The sequence below is a fragment of the Squalius cephalus genome (genome assembly GCF_949319135.1).
Source record: "Squalius cephalus genome assembly, chromosome: 19".
In the NCBI taxonomy this organism is placed as follows: domain Eukaryota; kingdom Metazoa; phylum Chordata; class Actinopteri; order Cypriniformes; family Leuciscidae; genus Squalius; species Squalius cephalus.
This window is the reverse complement of record NC_137140.1, coordinates 23062804-23084953: the sequence shown is the minus strand read 5'-3', so window position 1 is coordinate 23084953 and position 22150 is coordinate 23062804. Positions and strand designations below refer to the sequence as shown.

At 38.5% G+C, this 22150-nt stretch overlaps 2 protein-coding genes across 3 annotated transcripts in view; one reads left to right on the top strand and one right to left on the bottom strand.

The window, feature by feature from the left end:
• Positions 1–18539, bottom strand: part of prkcea (protein kinase C, epsilon a) — a 69129-nt gene extending 50590 nt beyond the window's left edge. Inside the window, exons 1-2 of one of the 2 annotated variants that reach the window (XM_079850979.1) lie at positions 17477–18539; positions 1900–1963 (exon numbers count right to left, since the gene is read on the bottom strand). In XM_079850979.1, coding sequence (XP_079707105.1) covers positions 1900–1963; positions 17477–17824 — 412 coding nt within the window. In that variant the 5' untranslated portion in view covers positions 17825–18539. The remainder of the gene's footprint in view (positions 1–1899; positions 1964–17476) is intronic. The other variant, XM_079850978.1, reaches the window with a different exon arrangement.
• The window catches only part of LOC307146748 (oxoeicosanoid receptor 1-like), a 424896-nt gene that overhangs the window by 221436 nt on the left and 181310 nt on the right, over positions 1–22150 (top strand). The window lies entirely within an intron of this gene.

Below are 22150 nucleotides of genomic sequence, written 5' to 3'. Positions count from 1 at the left end.
AAATTATGATACCATTATCAAATTCACATAGCATGACTTGACTTCAAAATCCTGATTTCCTGAAATGTATGCATCTCATTTGCTTTTGGTATCCTTGACGTCAAACCTTGTGCAACATGGACTGATCTGCCAAGTTGAAATATACACGCTAAAATGTGATTTGCAGTCGCTAAATAGGATAAAAAAAAAAGTCAGTAACACTTCACAATAAGGTTTCATTAGTTAACATAAGTTCAATCCTTCTAAAGCATTTATTAATCTAAATTAACATTTATTAATCTAACATTTACTAATACATTATTAAAATCAAAAGTTGTATTTGTTACCATTAGCTAATGCACAGTGAACTAACATAAACAAGCATTGAACAACTGTATTTTTTATTAACTAACATTAACAAAGATGAATAAATACTGTATCAAATATTGTATTAATTGTTAGTTAATACATTATGTTAACTTATGAAACCTTATTGTAAAGTGTTACCAAAAGTCATATGGTTTTGGAATGGTGTGAGTAAATGATAACAGAATTTTCATTTTTGAGTGAACTATCTCCTTTAAAACACAGGAACACTCCTTTGTCAGAATTTTGATTGAATTGTTATTCAATGAAGATTATCTGTCATGATCATCTCAATTAATGTATCCAGTCAGTTATAACCAGAGTGGGGGAATCAAATCTATTTCTGAATCACAGTCCAGCAAGTCTGCATCATTAGTTAACCTCAACTGGAGAAAGGCATCTCCCAGCACCAGCCTCAGGTCTGTGAGTGGGCTCTCAGAACATATGCTCGATACACACCCAGGAAAGAACAGCTTCAGCCCCCGCACACGCACACACACACACACACACGCGCGCACACACACACACACACACACACACACACACACACACACACACACACACACACACACACACACACACACACACACACACACACACACACACACACACACACACACACACACACACACACACACACACACACACACACACGAGTTAAAGAGTGGGATTTCCCTAATGGACACTGCTTCTTTCCACACACACACTTCCTCTCATAAGTATCTTGGCACAGGCCTTTCTCTTGATGCATTAATGATGTATAACAAAACCAAGAGGATTTCATGAATCTATCAAACACCCACCATCAGGACAGACAAACCAGTTCTCAGATCATTACTATTCAGTTGTCAATGATAGCACAAAAGAAATGTTCATTTGTTCATGTTCATGTTTTTGTCTTTGTATGCCGATTTCCTTTTAAATTGAGTAAATACTTGTCATATTAATTCATTTTAGTCCGTTTTACTTAACATTAGTCTGTTTAACATAAAATTAAACTAAATATTCAAGCATTTTATATATTAACTTCAGATTTCTTTTAAGTCTTTTATGCTCACCAAGGCTGCATTTATTTAGTAATATTGTGAAATATTAAATGCAATTTAAAATAAATTCAGTTGAATTGAATTAAACTAATTTCTATTTTAATATATTTTAATAAGTAATTTATTCCTGTGATGGCAAAGCTGAATTTTCAGCATCATTACTCCAGTGTCACATGTTCCTTTAGAAATCATTCTGATATGCTGATATAATTCTGATATGGCACTGAATACATTTTATTTTATCAAGAAAAATGTCTTATTATTATGAATTTAAAAACAGTTGCACTTAATAATTTTGTAGAAACTGTGATACATTTTTATTAACATTATAAATGTCAGTTTTGATCAATTTAATGTGTTCTTGTGGAATAAAAGGATTAATTTCCGTTGAACGACCCCAAACTTTTGAATGTTAACATTTTGTAAGCAATTTCCTTGCGTGCCTGACGTCACACATACACTTCTGTCAGCTTCTTGTGTTAATCTGCTGTGGACTCAAGAGTCTCACCTTCACTGGAGGATCCCGACAGATCAATGATGACGTACACTTTCCCCTCAGGCTCCAAGTCGATCTGTAGAGAGAAAACACAAAAGAAACCAATCAGAGGACAGCATCTCAGCACGAAAGGAAGACAAATTCATCCAGAAGCACATTATCCACTGACTTTGTGAACACACTCCGTAAACATCTCAATTCAACATCACCTTTACTTTTATCAGCTGATGCCAAAGTTCACGATCCCAGTAATAGATTCCCTCTGTGAATCTCTCTCTACAGGGATGGGCCCCTCGCACACGCGCTCACTAACTTCCTGCTCTCTGCCTCTTTTTGTTGTCTCTAAGGATGGAGGGTGGCAGAGAGTTGGCAGGGAAACTGCTTCGGTTTTATAATTCCTTTTCAAACAATTTCCTGCCAGTGCAGCACATCCCCGAGCGACCCACGCAGACCCCACATGGGCTCGACGCCTAGCCGAGATTCGACGCCCACTCTCCATCAACTCCGCGTGGGGGAGAGGAGCTGGGAGAGGCACCAGATCCACAATGTCAGGAAACCACTGCTTAAGCTTATTATGCAGAGAGAGAGAGAGGGAGAGAGAGAGAGAGAGCGAAAATACGGGCCCTGCGGTGCATATGTGGAGGTGGATGGAGGTGTCGGAGAGAGAGAGATATCGAGCTGCATTCATAGAGTGTCTCAAAATAGGAGGCCTGTTTTATTTTTCTCTTCACAGTGATCTAGATCGTCAGGGACACTGCAGACCCGGTGCCAGATAAGCACTACCGGTCCTCTTCCTGAATACAGGAATTAGGACATGAAGCTCTGCAGCAGAACAGATTTCGTTTGCCCAGATTTCAGTCACAGTTTGTGCCGTGGAGGTTGCGGTTCTGTCGTTTTGCCCTGAGTTTAACCTGCTCTCTGGAAATCCAGAGTTCTCGCGAGAGCACAAATTGAATTTGCTCAGCGAGTTACTCTGGTGTCGAGTAATGATGCTCATTAAATATGCCCTTGTATCCGAGCTGCACCAATCACATTGGGTTATCTGATATAGGCGAGCTAAACAGATGACGACAGCACTGCGACGTCAAAGTCATTAGCAAACACTGCAAGATGGCTATGGATGAACACCAGTTGTTTGAAACGGCTTTGGCCGCTATAATGAACGAGTTAGACTTGGCTTTAGTTTAGAGGAACAGAAGACGGCGCTCGAATCGTTCCTTTGCAAGAAGGATGTTTTTGCTGTTTTGCAAGAGTCTAATCTACCAGTTAGCTCCGCTGGTAGCTAAGCGTATAGGGCTTATTGTTGTGATTGGTCGTAGTGTTATCCAATTGCGTGCAGTGAGATTTTCAAATGCATGCTTGGTGCCGCCCCTCGAGCTGGGCGATTTTCATTAGTCGATGCCAGACCCTTAATCTTTCAGATTTGGGTCTGGATTTCCAGGCTACCTGCTCTCTAAGCTAAGGGGAAAAACCTGATTTATCCCTTTAATTCCTGATGAAATCATCAAAATTTGCTGCACTTTCGAAAACCGAGCGTGTCGTGTCGCACTCTCAAAACTGCCCTCTCGAACACATCAGGCCATCTACCTGCAGTCATCTGATGAAATTATAATCAATAGCTTTTAAGGGATAGTTCAACCAAAAATAAAAATCCAGTCATTATCAAGACTTTGGTTAATCTTCGAAAAAGTCATTTTGTGAAGAGCTAAAATCACTTTATATGATGAACAGATTTAATTTAGGCTTTTATTTACATCTTAACAGTGATTGACACACATACATAGAGCACATCACATTTGGCAAACATGGAAGCTTGTGTGTCCATATGTAAATAAAAACATAAATTAAAGGGACAGTTCACCCACAAATGAAAATTAGCCCACCCTTGGAAACGTTTGGAAGAGCCAGGACATTTTTCAATATAACTCTATTTGTATTTGTCTGAAAGAAGAATGTCATATTCACCTAGGATAGGGATAGGACTAGAGGGTGAGTAAATCATGGGCTAATTGTCATTTTTGGGTGAACTATCCCTTTAAGTCTGTTCATCATATAAAGCGATTGTATCTCTTCACAAGACTTGGATTAAATCACTCGATTCATATTGATTCGTTTTACGACACCTTTATATATCTTAGGTTTTTGTGACCTGGACTTTCAATGGAGGGACAGAAACTCTCAGACTTCATTAAAAATATCTAAATTTGTGTTTGGAAGATTAACCAAAGGTTTATGGGTTTGGGATGACATGGGGGTAAGTAAATGACATCAGAATTTTCATTTTTGAGTGAACTATCCCTTTAAATCACTGTAAGATGAAAGTTACGACTGCAGAACCACTGGTGATGTCATCTGAAATGCTAACAGGGTGATGACATGTCTGTTATTCAGTCCCCCCACCCCCCCCTTCCTGTGATGTCACGAGATTCCATTCAACACAACAGCAGCCTCCTTGAGTGTGTTTGTCTCTGATGTGCAACGGCCACTAAATTTAGCAGAGGAAGGAAAGGCCACTGCATGTGTGTGAGTGTGAACGTGCAAGGATAGAGCGGTGTGTTCTAGTCTCCCCGATGACACTCTCCAGGAAACCAGTATCATGCTTTGCTAAACAATGTTGGCAAGGCAGCTTTGCTGGTCATGTATGTGTGTATGAAAGCTCTTTCCAAAGCTGCTGTCAGGAAAGCCTGCAGACGGCAGTCTAGTTAAAGTCATCAAGGCGCACATTTTCTTTAAAAGGATTTTTGTCTTTTTTGTCTTTTTCCCTAAACTTTATTTTTCTTGTTCCATTTGCAAATAGTTTTTCTTGATTTAAGTATAAAAGTTACTAATTATGTTAGATTTATGCTTAAAACAACAACTTTAAATCAATATTTTTAGTCTTATTCTCCAGTAAAAATTTTTAATAAGATTTTAAGCTAAAATCTTTAAAGATTTAAAATGATAAGATAAGATAAGATTTACTTCAAGGGGTCATCGAATGCAAAATTCACTTTTATATGGTGTTTGCATATAAATGCGTCTTTGCAGTGTGTGGACACAACCACCATACAATGAAAAAAATCCATTCACTCCTTTTTTTTCAACACTCTCAATAATCAAGCAGTTGGGATTTTCTGAGCAGTATGATGTCATATTGCTCATGCCCCGCCCACAACCACTGACGGACTGTCCCGTATTAGCATATTCCGCCCTCAGCCATTTGTATAAAGTCAGCACTTTACTTGTGTCTACACACCGGCCCACGGAGGAGAGGGGTGGGGTGAGCAGTTGCTCATTATCATTTAAAGAGACATGCACCGAAACGGGTCGCTGTGAACAGAGCTATTTTTGAGGAGGTAAAAAGGGTGTTGTTTTACACAACCATTGAGGAATTTTAACCAAAGTATGTTACAAACTGTACATGACGACCCTAAATCATACCAACTTGTTGAAAATGGGCATCCGATGACCCCTTTAATGAGTTTTTTTTTTTTTTTTTACCACACTGTAATTCTAATAAAATTTTATGATATTTATGCATAAAACCAATATGTCATTGGCATAAGGAACAAAAAGATATATATATATATATATATATATATATATATATATATATATATATATATATATATATATATATATATTAAGGAAATAATTTTTGGCTCTATCTGCAGAGATACAGGGTTGCTTATAAGCATCAACTGAATCCTAAAATGACAAATGAAAAACAATTTTGTTGTCTTTACTTGCATGTGCAAATGCAGGCAAGCAAAGTCTGTGTCACGTACATCATTTGAGACAAGGCCAAATATGACAAGAGAAGAACTCATGTGAAAGAAACAGAGCCTGTGGCATGATACCAGTCTCTCTTATATGGCTCAAAAGATGCTGCTATTAAATATCTTTCCCAGTAAAACTGGGGCAAATTAGGTCTAAAAAGTTGCATTAACTGCATTTTAATGACATCTGAATTGTAAAAATATAATGGGGCCCAAAAGTCTGAGATCACTAGTGAAACTGCAGTTATAAAATATGTGATACAATTATATCACCAACAATTATTTTTCCAGCATTACAACAAATAAAAGTTCCATTTATTATTTAATAAGTGACCCAGAAATACAACAGAATCTTACATTTTTCTAAATAATTTTAAGTCATAACGTTTCTTTGTTTTACATTTTTCAAAATAATAATAATAATAATAATAATAAAAACTTTCATTTCTAGGTTTAAATGAGATGAATTTTAAACGTGGTCTCAGACTTCCTCACCCAGTGCATTAGTGCATTACTTTAAAACCTCTTGCTTACTGAGACTGGACAAACTGATGTAGTTAATCTGTCTGTTGAATTTGTGTTAGAAGGTTGTCAAATGCGTACATGCCAACCATGTATATTATACTGATAACATTTAAGAAATATAGCTTTTATACAATGAACAAGTGAAGAAAAAACACACACACACACACACACACACACACACACACACACACAGATGTACAACAGTCTGTCAATCAATACTGATTTGTCCCTTTTGAATAATGCACAGCAGCACTGCTACAGAGAGTTAGATCACATTACTTGCAAAGACAGACTGTTCCTTACTGCCTTTACTTTCTTTCTTCCTCTTTCTGTGGCATCTCTGAGGCTTTCTCTCTCTTTCGGTCCTTTTTGCTCCCCCTTTTTCATACACAGATCTCATACGTACCACTGTAACTGACTGTTCACACCTACACAGAACGCATAGAATACACACAACTTTGCTTTTGAAAAATTATTCTTATTTATCTATTCTAAAAAATTCCAAAATTTGCTTTTATAACTACTAATATATTTGCATAAACATTCCTATTTTGCGTAATCTTCATTTATCATTACAAAAATAGTGTTTTAATAATTATAAATTACATACTAAGCTCACTATAGGTCAATAGTTTTATTCTTTTGCACTGTTGTTTCTGATTGGTGTATCATTTGCAATGCTTCATGGGATGTGTAGTTCACTGCCTCATATTTAAAGGGATAGTTCACTTTGAAATAAAATTTTGGTATGTTTTAGCTTACCTCAAGGGCATTCAATATGTAGGTGTCTTTGTTTCCGCAGTAGTTTCAATTTTGATATTTTTAGGTTAAACCGTTCTTGTCGGTCAGTCATATAATGCAGGTCTATGGTCACTATCTCAAAGAGCATGCACAGAGAAGTCCAAATTAAACAATTCCCCATCGTGTACACATTGATGGACTAAGACACGAAACGAGCAGTTTGTGTGAGAAAACGAACAGTATTTACATAGTTTTTTCCTCTACACAACCACGTCCAAGTGATCTGAGGGCGTGCGCGCTTCCTGGTGTGTGACTTGTGCGCGCGTTCTGGTTTAGTCTGCGCAAGCGCCGGAAAGTGTACAAGAGGTAAAAACGATATAAATACTGTTCGTTTTCTCACACAAACCGCTCGTTTCGTGTCTTAGGCCATCAATGTGTACTTACGATGGGGAATTGTTTAATTTGGACTTCACTGTGCATGCTCTTTGAGGTGGTGACCATAGGCCTGCATTATATGACTGACAGACAAGAACGGTTTTACCTAAAAATATCAAAATTGAAACTACTGCGGAAACAAAGACACCAACATCTTGGATGCCCTTGAGGTAAGCTAAAACATACAAAAATTTAATTTCAAAGTGAACTATCCCTTTAAGTACACCGTCTCAAACTTTCACACAAGTCACTGTAGCATGCACAAAACCAATTAAAACAGTGGATGCTACTGGGGGTCAAACTAAAGGCATCATATGGATGTCATGAGAACGTAACTGGGAAATAAAAGAGAAAAATTCAAAGAGAGAGAGAGAATGGGGAGAAAGGGAGGATAAACCCAGAGATAAGCTGTGGGACATAATCAGCTCCTCTTATGCAACACCCTCTGGCTCAACCTCGTCCACACCCACAGCTCAAGAGGCTCACTGTCTCACTGTCCCTCCCCTTAGAAAAGAGATATCACATATGAGATCACTTTAATATCTCAACTGTTTCTCCTAGACAGACATTAAAGGACATAGAGAACAAACAGAGAAGAGTCTCCAGCCTCACAGATTTTCTAAAAGACCCAGATCTGCCAAGATATCAAATCCAACAAATTTCAAAATGAACTTCTCAAATTCATTCAAAAGACCAAATTATTTGAGAAATACTATCCACAACAATTACAAAGATCAGTTGTCTTACTGAATGTGAACAATTGTCTCATTTGTGTCTAGTTTAATTGATCCCGTATGCAATGTAAGGATAATTATCAGAGACAAGGTTGTACTCACAAGTATACCTTTCCATGTTTGTAAAGCACAAAATTACTAAATAACACATACAACTATATTGTTCAAAGTTGCAACAAGAAGTATTTGTGCAGTTTCTGGAAAGTATCTGGGATGTTAGTGGAACATCTTCAATAGTTAATGTGATGACCTACACCTGTGGTTAGTCTGTTAGGACACCTGTGAGAACTTGAGGAGAACTGACTTCATACATCACTTCGGGACCAGTTGCTTCACACAATGCGCATATGCCAGTGTGGCGTGTATGCGGAAAGGATATCAAGTACAACACAAAGAAAACAAACTCTTGCTCTGGTTACTGTCCTCCAGTGCCTGAATTTGCACCCCTCATTGGCCTTAACACGCCCTCTCTCAGTTCTAATCACCGCTGTGCAAACAGATACCCACAAGCCACAGAGAACACATGCCGCTCACGCTCTCCCAAATGCACGTCTCCATGGAAAAATGCTTAGCACTGCTCAGTGGTCAAAAAACAAACTGAGGTTTTTGAAACAACAGGTTTCAGATTTAAAAAATAAATAAAAATTAATTAATTTAAGGCCAGTCCACACCAAGAACAATGAATATAAAGAGAACTATAACGACAACTACATTAGCATCAACAGAAGATAATGTCCTGTTTATTATAAGCATGCACTTATTCTGTCAGTAATTGCTCACCCTCATGTCGTTCCAAACCCATAAGACTTTTGTTCATCTTTGGAACACAAATGAAGATATTTTTGATGAAATCTGAGAGCTTTCTGTCCCTCCGTTGACAGCTACGCAACTGAAACTTTGATGCTTCAAAAAGTTCATAAAGAGATCGTAAATTAATCTATAGGAATTGAGAGGTTTAGACAAAATTTTCTGAAGACACTCGATTGCTTTATATGATGAAAAGATTGAATTTAGGCTTTTATTCACATTTTAACATTGATCAGTGAACATAAACAGAAGCTCAATCAAACCTTATCTGCTTGATGCGTGAGAACAAACCTCTCGCAGAAGCTCAAACGTGCTGCGTAACATGAGAATGAACCTCATTGGTTTTCGCACGTCATGCGAACATGCGCTTGAGCTCCTGTTTACCACAGCTGATGTGTGAGTTGATGAATGTTTATATGTGTGTAAAAGCCTAAATTCAATCTGTTCAAAGCGATCAAGTCTATTCAGAAAATTGAGACTAAAATGCTCAATTGTTATGGGTTAGTTTTACGATCTTTTTATGAACTTTAAGCGTCAAAGTGGTAGTTGTGTAGCTGTCTATGGAGGGACAGAAAGCTCTCAGATTTCATCAAAAAGATCTTCATTTGTGTTCCAAAGATGAACGACATGAGGGTAATTAATGACAGAATTTTCATTTTTGGGTGAACTATCCCTTTAAATCATCTGCAGATTTAAATGCTTAAGGTCTTTTAAGAAAGATGGATTCTGATTGGCTGTCAATTTTTTTTATCATTGATCAGTTGGAAAAAAAATCATTCTGAAATGACTGCAATGATATTGTTCCTCTGTGTTGATATCGTTATAGTTGTGGTGTGGACTGTTCTCATAGAATTAGAATGATTATTAAAAATGTATTGTTATAGTTCTCATCATTGGTGTGAACGGGCCTTTACTCACCCTCAGGTTGTTCCAAATCCATATATGACAGCCAGGGGAAGAAAATCACTAGAAAAATCATAAAATTTCACTTCATGGGCAAAAAAAAAAAAAAAAAAAAAAAGAAGACATTTTTAAAATATATTATTTTATGTTTCACAAAGTCAGGTTTGGAACAACATGAGGGTGAGTAAACTAACCCTTATTGGTAAACTAACCCTTCAATATAAACATGAAGTTTGAATTAGTTTGTATGATGCACTGGGAAGACAGCTTATGCTGCATTTCTATCTTGTACATTCAGTATACACGGAGGAGGTTGCGATTTATGGATCCGTGTCTCAGGACTAAATATAAAAAGTAATGCGTCAATCCATTCCTGACTATACAAAAAGAAAACAGCCTGTTTCTTTAAAAACTAAATATGAAAGGATGAGGATGTGGTCAAGTATATCACATTAAGCTGTTAGTCCTATTAGGACTGTTGATTTGACTATAGGAGAGCCCACTGTAGGGATGCGGGAGAGAGAGACAGAAATACCGTGTGCGACTGAAAACACTTCTCCTAACTGTGCACTTGGGAAATCAAAACTAGGTCTAAGAAGTTTTAAACACATGTGTCACTGATTTCTAAATGAATCTCTCTGCTAGGATTAAACAGAGGAACACTTTCTTTCCACTCCTCCTCAATTTCGCCCTCTCCTCCTTTATACTCTCCCCATCCTTTTCTTACCCTCTCTTTAAGACAGTTTGAGCTCAGCAACAGTCCTCCTACGTCCATCTGTCAACAGCAGAGCCTCAGCATGACGGCTGAGCGGAACGCACGGCTCCCATTCACACTCGAAATCACACACAAATGTGGCCATACGAGTACATTCAGCTCCGTGAACACACCGGCTCTGAGTGAAACCTTCAGAGCTCCATGAATTACTAATAAGACACCACACCAGGGCTAATTGTGCATTATTCATGATACAGACTAATAATGAGAACCTTTGAAGGTCTGATTGGAATTCACTTTGAATAAACACTGGGTCCTAAGAGGGCTTCCCGGCTTTAATTTAGTAAATAGCGCAAAAAGAGACCAGACAAAATGAAAACAGCCATCTGGAGATAAAACGTTCATGTAACTGCGAGCACAGGAACAGACTACAAGCCTTTGTGTCTCAAACATCATGAGGTGTGAATTACTTTGATTTAATCTCAGGCATAAAGCGAGCATGCACACACATGCTGATGGTTGTGGTACACTGGTATGTGTGTGTGTGTGTGTGTGTGTGTGTGTGTGTGTGTGTGTGTGTGTGTGTGTGTGTGTGTGTGTGTGTGTGTGTTGTGCACATGCAGAGTGTGAACAGGGTGCTGAGAGGATTCAAGTCTGTTGCGGGCTCCTGCAGTGAAGATGACTGCAGATATGATGATGGTGATGATGGGATACTTTGGCCTCTCTGTGGGCCATATGAGCACTTCTTTAGTTCTTTAATTTTTTCAGCAGAAATGTATACTAATACATTTAAAGCTGCAGTCCGAAGTTTTTCCTCTTTGTCGCCATCTCTGTTCGAAATCTGCAATTGCAGTTATTCGCGGAATTATCAACTTTACGTGGGTTGTGCCTCGGCACGGCACAGCGCGGATGAATCCAATGTTTTGAGGAGAATGTGCGTCTGTCAGTCACCGCGCCGGTGTGAATACTGTCATTCGGAATCACAGATTCTACTTTTTGGAAGTATGACCAACATAAGAATTTTCACCGGAAAATGTCATCTGAACAAGTAAGTAACATTCACTTTTTTTCTGACCGACTAAGGGAAAAAAAAACATTGCAGTAAATCACGCTTATTAAATCTAACGATCGCTTATCCTATCACGTCAAACCGTGCAAATTATATTTTGTTCTCAAATTGTTAATATTAACAACTTCAGCATAGTGTGACTACATTTAATGCCCTTAATATTATCCTTGTTTGCGCATGGGCCCGGTTGCAGTCTCTTTTTTCTGTAGCCACTCCGAAGTCCGAATGAAATCTTTTGCATTTTACAATGGGTGAATCTCCAGTTGTCACTGGCGATTGTCGTTTGAACCTTTCTGGATCCGCCATCAAATTGATAAGTTTAATTATTTCAAGTGCTGTGAGAAAAGGCTATAAATCTCCACCTCCATCATCCTCACATGCAATATAGCCTACTAGCCAAGACACCTTCTTTATGTGTACAGATGTGACGTAATGACGTCACTTGCCACTTGCCACTTGCTGGTTATGTACTTGCTCAAAAATTTATTTTGGATCATTTTTAACCCAAAAAAGTTACGGAATGCAGCTTCAATTTGTAACATTAACAAGCATAATATGCTCCTATAGTGCCTAAAAGATAATTAGAAATTCATTTTGAAATATATACACTACAGTTCAAAAGCCTATTACAATTTGTTTTTAAAGTTTCCTATTTTAATATATATTAAAATATAATTTATTCCTGTGATGGAAAAAAGCTGAATTACTCCAGTCTTCAGTGTCACATGATCATACAGAAATCATTCTAATATGCTGATTTGGTGCTCATGAAACATTTTGTTAGTATCTTGCTGTTTAATATTTTTGTGGAAACTTTGATGAATAGGAAGTTCAAAAGAACAGCATTTATTCAAAATAGACAACTTTTGTAACATTATAAATGTCTTTACTGTCACATTTGACCAATTTAATGTGTCCTTGCTGAATAAAAGTATTAATTTCTAAAAAACAATCTTGACCCCAAACTTTTGAATTGTGCTGACCCCGTGAAGGACCTTAAATTATGCCCAAAAAGTAAAAACGTAAAACTATGCCAACACTGGAACCAAGAGAAATGGCCTCAAAGCTCTAAGATCAATGTGAAATCCATCACATTGGAATTGATCCCATTTTCCATCACTAATTTTTGTACTACATTAACTTCCCCCTGAATCCACACTAAAGATCAACAAGTCAGAAGTTTAAAACCCATTAGCACTAGCTACAAAGAGAAGATAGAAATTCACATATGTGCTGTATTTAGCTGTGGACCTGAGAGTATAAGTGTGTGTGTAACTGGGTCATGTAGATAGCGGTGCAGATCAGGCATATTTGCCAGAGTATCTCATATGTCACCTGTATTGTTCCCTTTCACTGTAAGCATGCTCAATGTGCCCCAGGCGAGAGCTCAACGCAGCATGTGAAAGCTAGACAACCGCCGGCGACACACAAAACTGTAAAGCACACTCACACACAAGCCAAACTACACAAGATGAACGAATGAGGACAGACACAACAAACATATAAAGACATTTCACCGGTCTCTCATCGAGTCCTTTCATGAAATTAATTAGTGCTGCTGGATGGACTGATCCCTGCTTACCCACAATTCCCCCTTCCCCCTCAAATCCCGAGATTTGAGAACTGATGAAAAACACTGTGAACCGATGTGCAACAAACAGATTGACGTGAGAAGGTTTCAGTCTGTGCAAGTCGACATGTTGCCACCTTAGTCTAGAAGCATAAATACGCTGATGGGAAAGAACTCAATCAACACCCAGCTCTGATGCGCTTTGGCTTGGCAAAAGGATGATATGGGTTTTTTGGCAACGGTATGCCAAGTAGGAGGAGCAGTTGGTGTTTTAGCCTCAGCCTGGCCTATTTGCGCAAATGGCCAGGAAGAAGTGAGGGTAGATGATGTCAATGTCAAGGAAGAACTGTATAGCTAACACCAACATTTAAGAAGACACAATGGAAAGAGCTGCTGGGCAAAAACCTGTAAAATACTGAGTGCAATCGATAACTGTAATGTAAGCTGTAATGCAGTGGAAAGACATTAAGGAAACTGCAGGCCTTTAAAGCTCATTATCTGTGGCTAAAGCAACACTCCTAGTGAAATGTATTTTAAGCATTTGGAGCTGGTTTGTAATGGACTGGGCATAATCTCAGGAGCATAAATATCTATGAAATTAACAAGGATAGTTCGGACAACAAGATGGAAGGGAAGGAAACCCAGTAGAGAGAAAATGAAGGAAGCAGAGGGATAGCAGGAGGAGGACAATATGAGGAAGCAGAATGAATGAACCCGAAAAAGACAAGAGCGAATGAATGGCTACAAGATCAACAGAAGTTCTCCCTCTTTCTCCAACTCTCCACAGATGACCCCTCAGTAAAAGCCTGGTAACTGAAGGCAGAGATATCCCTAAAGATAAGGGCCACTTTCGCTGGTGATAATGGGATTGTTGCTAACTTGAGCTAAGGGTGTTGTGGGTGATCTCTGCAGGGTCAGACATTCCATAAAGAGGCTGATGGAAGGGTTGTAAATTATTCAGTCTGTTCCTGCCCTTACACAACAAAGACGGGAGGCTGTGTCTTAGTAGTGTCTGAGAACCATCCACAAAGACCAGGCTCCAATTACCTCTTCCGCTAAAAGCTACACAGACAGCTAACACGTCTACTCAAACCCAACTAACCATCAGCTTAAAGTCCCCATGAAATCAAAATTGACCCTATTTACTTTGTTAGCGCATATTACTAGTCTTGTGGTGAACAATTAATCTGTGCAAGTAAATATAAAAAAATATAAAAAATTTTACCATGGTAATCTTTAATCAAAATCTGAAAAGTTACTTCCGGTCTGGATTGGCGTCTTTTTCTGATGACGTAGGTTTGACGGCTTGGTTTGAACACGCTTAACCACTCCCCTCAAACCGTTAGCTATGAGCGAGAGATTGAGAGGAGGAGCGCTAAGTAAAACCCTGCCCTCTGTTCAATATTCCGTTTCACTTGGAAATACGTCACAACACTGGAGAAAAGTCGTTTGCAACTTCCGGTTCACGGGGACTTTAAGAGAAGGTGTGTGTGCCCAAAAGTGGTGCAATTTCTGAAAAATTTGTTGCATCATACCAGGCCACCGCAACATGATTGGGGAACGATTACAGGCCAGAAACCCAACAGAGAAGTGGTAAAGCAACAAACATGACACAATACCGTCTTCTTTAGAACCAGAGGTCCTGTTTGGTTACTTTTTTCCCTAAACAGTTTTGTAACACTGCTGCTACTGTTTCTCTGTGGGTTTGTATGTGTTTGTTGAAATAGAGGTGGTTATCCAAATTAGTAAGCATGCTCTCCTTGTTCCAAGCAGAATAAAGCTCCACCTGTGTGGGTAACAGTGGGAGTAAATGTACAGATGAAACTCATTGGATGTGAGTCCACTGCGTGAACAGTGTGGGTTTCTCTGGAGACGTCTGGCTCCGGCCTCTGTTGCTCAAATGACGAGCCAAGAAACAACTGTCTTCCTAAAAATGGCCTCATTTGGTTTCTTTTTCAGACATATTGACCCTCTATTCATTCGGGAGAACACCAAAAACTTCAGGAAGTTTCCATCCTAAGGCTCATTACATCATACACCATGCATTATAATAGAATAAATGCTCCAACAAATTAATATCACATTACCAACAGGTTTGTGTAAAATCCAGAATTAAAGAACTGACTTCCTTTCAATTCATGAGCTGGAATTTGAATTGAATTGACCATATCCTACAGGAAGTTTAATTAAAATTGGAATTGGAATGACAGGAAGAGGAATTTACTGAATTACAGTTAAAAGAAAAGTCCACAAAAGTTAATTCAATTAATATTATGTATATTATCTATCTAAATGTTATTCTCAATCTCTGCAAAGCCTAAAAACCTACATTTCCAGGCTTTCAAACACTTTAAAACAAGGTTTTATCAAACCACTAGTTTAAGTTGCTTTTCTAGATTTCTTTGCATTGTACTTCTTAATATTTCAATTAAAATGTGTCACCTCAACTCAAATTCTGTTTCAGCTCAGGAATTGATTTTTAAACATTCTCAATTCAAATTTGAATGTCGCACAACCCTGATTACCCTCCGTCTCCGGTCACTTGTCTCTTGAAAGCAAACTCTTGCTTTATTAATTTGCATAAACAAGACATGGCAGATGAAGACTGCACATCTCTGACTCTCTGGAAAATTAGACATACCAGAGCTTCTGTCTGAATCGTTGTTATCAAGCGTATCTTTAGCTATGAAGTCTGACAAAACGTTCAGCTTCAATTATGTCAGATGCATTTGCCATAATTAACATATGCCCTTTTTGTTGAGCCATGTTTTTTTTTTATGATTGGCATTGGCATAGTGAATGCAAAAACAAAAAACAAGAAGAACTTAGGCTATACATTTGTGACGATGCATTTGTAAGGTTCGCATTTGGAAAGAAGCAATATTTGCAAAAGCGTAAAATTCTGGGAAGGGTTAAAAATTTGTACTTGTCAAATCTCTTTAGTACACAGGTGAAATAAAGAGCTGACGGTGAGACAGAGGGCTCAGGGTGTGTTATGATTAGGCAGGTCGTCAAAGCCGTGATGGGGGAATGCAGAGATTAAATTGATTTCCTTCTCACTCTCTCGCCTAACACATTTACAGTGCGAGTTGCCAACAGGAGGGGAAGATTGACCAATGCAGCGACATAATCGATATATGCTGACCTTTCCCTGGGTGTCTAACGACCAAACATACAAAGCACTCCCCACTGCAGCCCCTCAGCTGGACGAAGATTATATAACAGACCAACTCATAATTCCAGGCATGATTAGAATGCTAAATTAATCTCTGGCTATTTTTCCATGACACTGAAACACATTACAACACAGCAGCATCAAAACATTCAACTTTTAGACTATTGCAAAACAATAATGACAAGTTTTTAATGTGTGTTATACACCCTATAAAAACACACAATAGCATGTAATTGCAAACAATATTACAATCTATAATGCATTTAGCCATTCGTTTAATTAGAAAAGAAACACTCAAAAGAGAAGACACAAAAGAGCCCAATACTATTAAAACTCTAATGAAAGCCAGTGAATTGAGCTCTAAATGGGCCTATTTCTACCAAGTGGTCAGAATCCAAAATAAGGTGAGACACTCAGGTCGATATGGCAGTGCTATCCTACAGGTACCATCATTTTTCAGAAAACACGGCCAGATAAATGACAGGTTGTAACGTATACATCTAGCAAACTGTGTCAAACTTGTTTTACAGCTTGCATAATAGGCATTGATTATTTCCTTTTCTGGCATGGGAGCGTTACATCTCATGAAGGCAATTTGCAAAACAGCTTCACTTGACGGAAATGGTAAATGTAGGTCTGGATTCAACAGCAGCAGAACATGTTTTGTCAAAAAATGGGAAAACCCCCAGAGCGTGAGAACCCGTGAGGAAGGCTGGGAAACAAGGGGCTTTGCTGAGGAGAATCCGAAACCGACCAGTCCCTGTGAAAATTATGGCCTAGACAACAGATGAAAATTATGGCCTAGACAACAGATCAGTATTTTTTTTTTTAAGTCTGCAAGACCGCAGAATTGCACATTTTGGATGTCTCCACACCAGCTTTAGGTCTTTGTGCAGCAATATGAGTGGCTTATATATATCAGGTGTGATAAATAAAGGTAGACATCCATTATGTCCAGTGCTGGGCTACTTCAGGACCGGGACTGAGAACCACTGCACTAGATTACACCAGTGTTTCTCAATCATGTCTCATTAGCAGTGCTCCAAACTTGGGTGTGAGAGAATAGTAAGACACCCAAAATGTTTAGTGTTGAGAGGCCCCCAGGAGCCAGATTGAAGTGATTACACACCATGCAATAAATTGTGAGATAAACATACCCAATCTTCAAAGTGCCTACTGCCATTCTGCAGCAGGTCCTCAAACTGTATAGTGCAGTTGGCCACAAAGTCATCATAGCCAATTGGTGCGTCGTGAAAGACGGACAGTTCAATTCTCTTCCCATCATAAACCTCCGTTACAAACTCATCATTCCAAGCTGGACTATTTGTCTTTTGCTTGGTAGAAGTTTGGCCCACGCGTGAATCGTCCACGTTGAGGGCAATGTACGTGTCCAGTAGGAAGGTCTGGGTCTTTGGTCCAACTGCATGTCGGAGCGACCATGGAGTGGGCTTCAGGTCCAGTGCCTCACAAACTTTGATCTTCAACACTCCATTAAAAACCACCATGATGACGCTCAAGTGAGATGCAGCTGGCTTCTTTGCAGGAACAGACGGTTTTAGGTTTTGATTCAGGGGGTCGCTATACCCATAGATGTCATCACGTCATCAGTATACATGCACATATAGATGGATGCTGTGATGATTAAATTCCTCAAACCACTACACGGATCAACCTGATTCTCTCATTTGAGCGGAACAATCAAATAGGATGCAAAAACGCGATATGCAAAACCAGAGGCTCCTGTGTTTGTTTACGATCCGTCTCTACTCGTAATGGGAAAGCATACGTAAACAATCGGATTCCCTACGTGTGGAATAGCGCTGAGTAGAGGAACAGAGTCCAGCAGGCAAAATATCGGCAATAATATAGAGGAAAATATCCCAAATGTGATGGTCTTCTGAAGGGTTTGTCTTGTACTATTCGTTTCCCCGTATGCGTTGAGTGGGAGAGGCGTTTGGGATACCTCCTTCTCCCAGTCTGCTGACGAACCGCTCGGAGACTATTGCCATCCACTCGCCGAGATATTCAGCTGCTTCTTTTCTTTGTTGATTTGAGAAGGCGAAAGCATTTGAGCTACACGCTCATGTAGTCTTCTGCGCTGCAGCCTTTCTCCCTGTTCGCCCTCTCTCTCTTTCTCCCTCTCCCTCTCACTCACTCCCTCTCTCCCTCCCTGCGCTCAAGCGCCAGTTCAGGAAATGCGCAAAACACGTCAGATGATTTAAGCCGCGCCGCGTCGCGTCCACTCTGCACCGGATGGGGGAGCGTGTGTGTACAGACAGAGGAGCAGCAGCGTGGGGAAACAGAGGGTTGGATTAGAAGAGCCTGGTTCATATATTGACCAAAAAATCTCTAGGCTATAAAGTGTCTGTTAAAGGAAGGGTATATGGTAGGTTGTAATTAAGTCTATTTTAATTAGACTCGTTTTTAAGTATTTTTATTTATTTATTTATTTTTTTTAGGTAGGCTTGGGGGTAGGTTTAGTGAAGGGGGATAGAATATACGGTTTGTAGTATAAAAATCATATGTGTGTGTGTGTTCATTTGAGATTCTAAATTATAAAATGCCTAAAGTTAACCAGAAAGTGTTTGAACTTTAAAATGAACTTTGTTCATTTTATTTAAACAATATTAAATTAAAAAATAAACTTAATAATTTATAATAAATAAAGGGTTTTCAATGTGAGTCAAATTTTACCTGAGGATCACACGTGAATATGTGTTTGCACTTTTTATGTCAATATGAGGATTATAAGAACCATTGGTGTGTGTGTGTGTGTGTGTGTGTGTGTGTGTGTGTGTGTGTGTGTGTTTGTTTGTTTGTTTGTTTGTTTGTGTGTGTTTCTGAATGCACACAGACTCATGGGGATGGAGGCCCCATGCGTCTTTTTTTTTTTTTTTTTTGAAAATGTAAAAATGCATGCCAAATAGGTTTAGGGGTAGAGTGTAAGGGGATAGAATATTCAGTTTGTACAGTATAAAAATCATTATGTCTAGAGTCCCCACAAAGATAGTGAACCAGACATCACTTGCATTTCCAAAATGTCACATGCTACTTGACTTTGATAAGACAAACAACAACATCTGGGACTTACTCCAAATCAAAACATTTCAGTTGCATATCTGTCCCTTATGACAAAATGATATTCAGGAATTGTATCACACAGCAACACTGAGTTATTTGAAACTACAGCTGCTCTGTGTCATGTGGCCACAATGTCTTTCATTTAAGCTACTCCAAGAGATAGTTACAAGTTGTTTGAAACAGAAAGTATTCTAATTATGTAATTTAGTGAACTCTAGTGGTGGAAATTAAAGCTACACATGTAGCGTTTACATTAATTATTAATGCAAGCAAACAGAAATCAGAACAGGATTTTCAAATTGACAGATGACAGGGGGAAAAAAACACACCCAATAACAACAAAGAATTTAAAGGGAAACCTATATTGAGTTATAGCAAAGAGATCAGATATTATATGATTTAGACAAGCATGAGAATATTATTCCAATAGGTGGCACTATAGATTCAGGCTACAGTTTACCAAGTGGAACATCAGGACCTCTAAAGCAGGGATGGGAAACTCTGGCCCTCGAGGTCCACTTTCCTGCATGCAGAGATTACCTCGAACCCTAAACAAACTCACATGCCAGTATAGCTTTCTAGTAATCCTGAAGATTTTGATTAGCTTGTTCAGGGAGGCTATGTTTAATTAGGGTTTGAACTAAATTCAGCAGGAAAGCGGATCTCGAGGGCCAGAGTTTCCCCCACCCCTGCTCTAAAGCCAAAATTATACTTCGGTTTACAAGTATGCTATATGAAATGCATACATTCTATGTGACGTATATTTTCGCAGCCTGGATTTTTGAAGGGTCATATTGCCAAGTCAGCATTTACCCATTCCTGCCAAAGTATCTCTCTTTTTCTGAACTCGGAATAGGCCTACTGCATACTACGCTTACTGTTTTTTTGTCATATCTTTCTATGGAAGAAATAGTAAGAGTAATACTTTTGAATGGTCATCAATGTAGAAAAAAAAATTCTTCTGGATGGAGAGAAATTCTGCTTACCAAATGTGTACTGTGCACATTTTTCACTATTTTTCTTTACAACCATTAGATCAGACCGCCACACCTTTATTTAAATAATTGTTTTCCATGCCAGTCTATTATTGTGGTATGGGGATGGCACACATAAACAAACTGTGATTGTTTGCTTTACATGTAGGTCAGAGAGTTTCTTCCTGACTAAGCAGGCAGTTAGACTGACTATGTCAGAATAGCCAAACCCCCTTGGGTGGCTCACCCTGCCCTCACCATATGGCTGCAGTACCATGCCAGCCATCCAGGGGGTAGTGCTGTGTTTATTTAGGCTCAGACTCCAGAAGGGAGATTAGAAATGAGTATTGAGCTTTATTCATCATCACAAATGCATAGATAAATGGATGATACTCAGCCATGTAAGATTGGCATTGGAACATGCAAGCAATTTTCAAACGATTTAAGAGTTTGTGAATTGTGCATCAGTATAACTTTATGAAAACAGAACATAAAATCAGTCTAAAATTAAATTATTAAAGCATTGAATGGCTTTTGAAAATTAGATATATATTTTTCCAGTACAAAACACTGTTTCCAGGGTGAAGCTAAAAAGAACAAGTTTCCATTTCATCTTTCAGACATTCAGCTTTCTGCAGTTTGAAGTTTAAAATACTCAAATGTTCCAGAAGACAGAGAGAATCTTGCTTTAATTACATATTCTGCTATAATCATACTCATATCACACTAATTAGCAAATCAGTGCACAACGGAACTTCACTGCTGCTTTCCTCCACTGTTCTGTTTTGGGTTAGCAACATATACTCATGACTTTGTATCCATGAAACTAATTCTATCCTTTGTTGTTGTGGGATCAAGATGCACCAGTGTATTGAGTCTCAGACTGTAAAAGGAATATGTTTGATCAAAGGGAATTATTGTCTTTGAAAGCTTGATTAAAATTTCAGTCTGACATGTTATATTACTCCACACATGTTTAGGTGCATTAGATCTGAACGTTGATTGAAAAACATGATTCTTATAATTCCAGCCACAGATTTATTAAAATGTGCAAGATCTTGCCCTTTAAACTTTCAAATAAAGTCTGAGACCTCGACTGGCATTAGTTCCTCTCTGCTTAAGGTGCACAAAGGTGTATTGATTTGGATAATTCCAGCCATTGTGAGGGGAAAGCTGGCTTCGCTGCACAGGAGTGTGTGGTTCTTTCACAACACACTCCTTGCTCCTCCTCAGGTGAACAAACCTGCTATCTGCCCACACAGGTGTCCACTGTGGAAAGGTCAGGGGAACCCAAGGCCAAGAGAAAGGTCCCGCACTTGGGTTACCACACGTGTCCACTCAATTAAATGCAATTTTAGCATGCATGTACTTTTTTGTGGGCTGCAAAACATGTAAAACAGGTGCAGATTATTTGAATGGTTATCATCAGATACTGTAAGGAGCCTGTTTCCAGCTTTACACCATATAAAGCTGCTTCTGAAGCTGCGGAGCCACAGACTGTATTTACTTACTGTAAATACAAATACAAATAATATAAAAATGACTTTACTTGCACAGAAAGGCTGCAGCACAGATGAGGCATAAATTCATTGACAGAGAAATAATGTTAGGAAATTATGACCATAAAACATGAAATGGTTAATAAATAAATTACAAACTATTAAACATAAATACATTGCATAAACAATGTTATGAAATTAATGTGTCAAACTATGAAATACAAACATTTTAATTAAAATTATAAATTGAAAACAGCATACATAAAAAATAAATAAG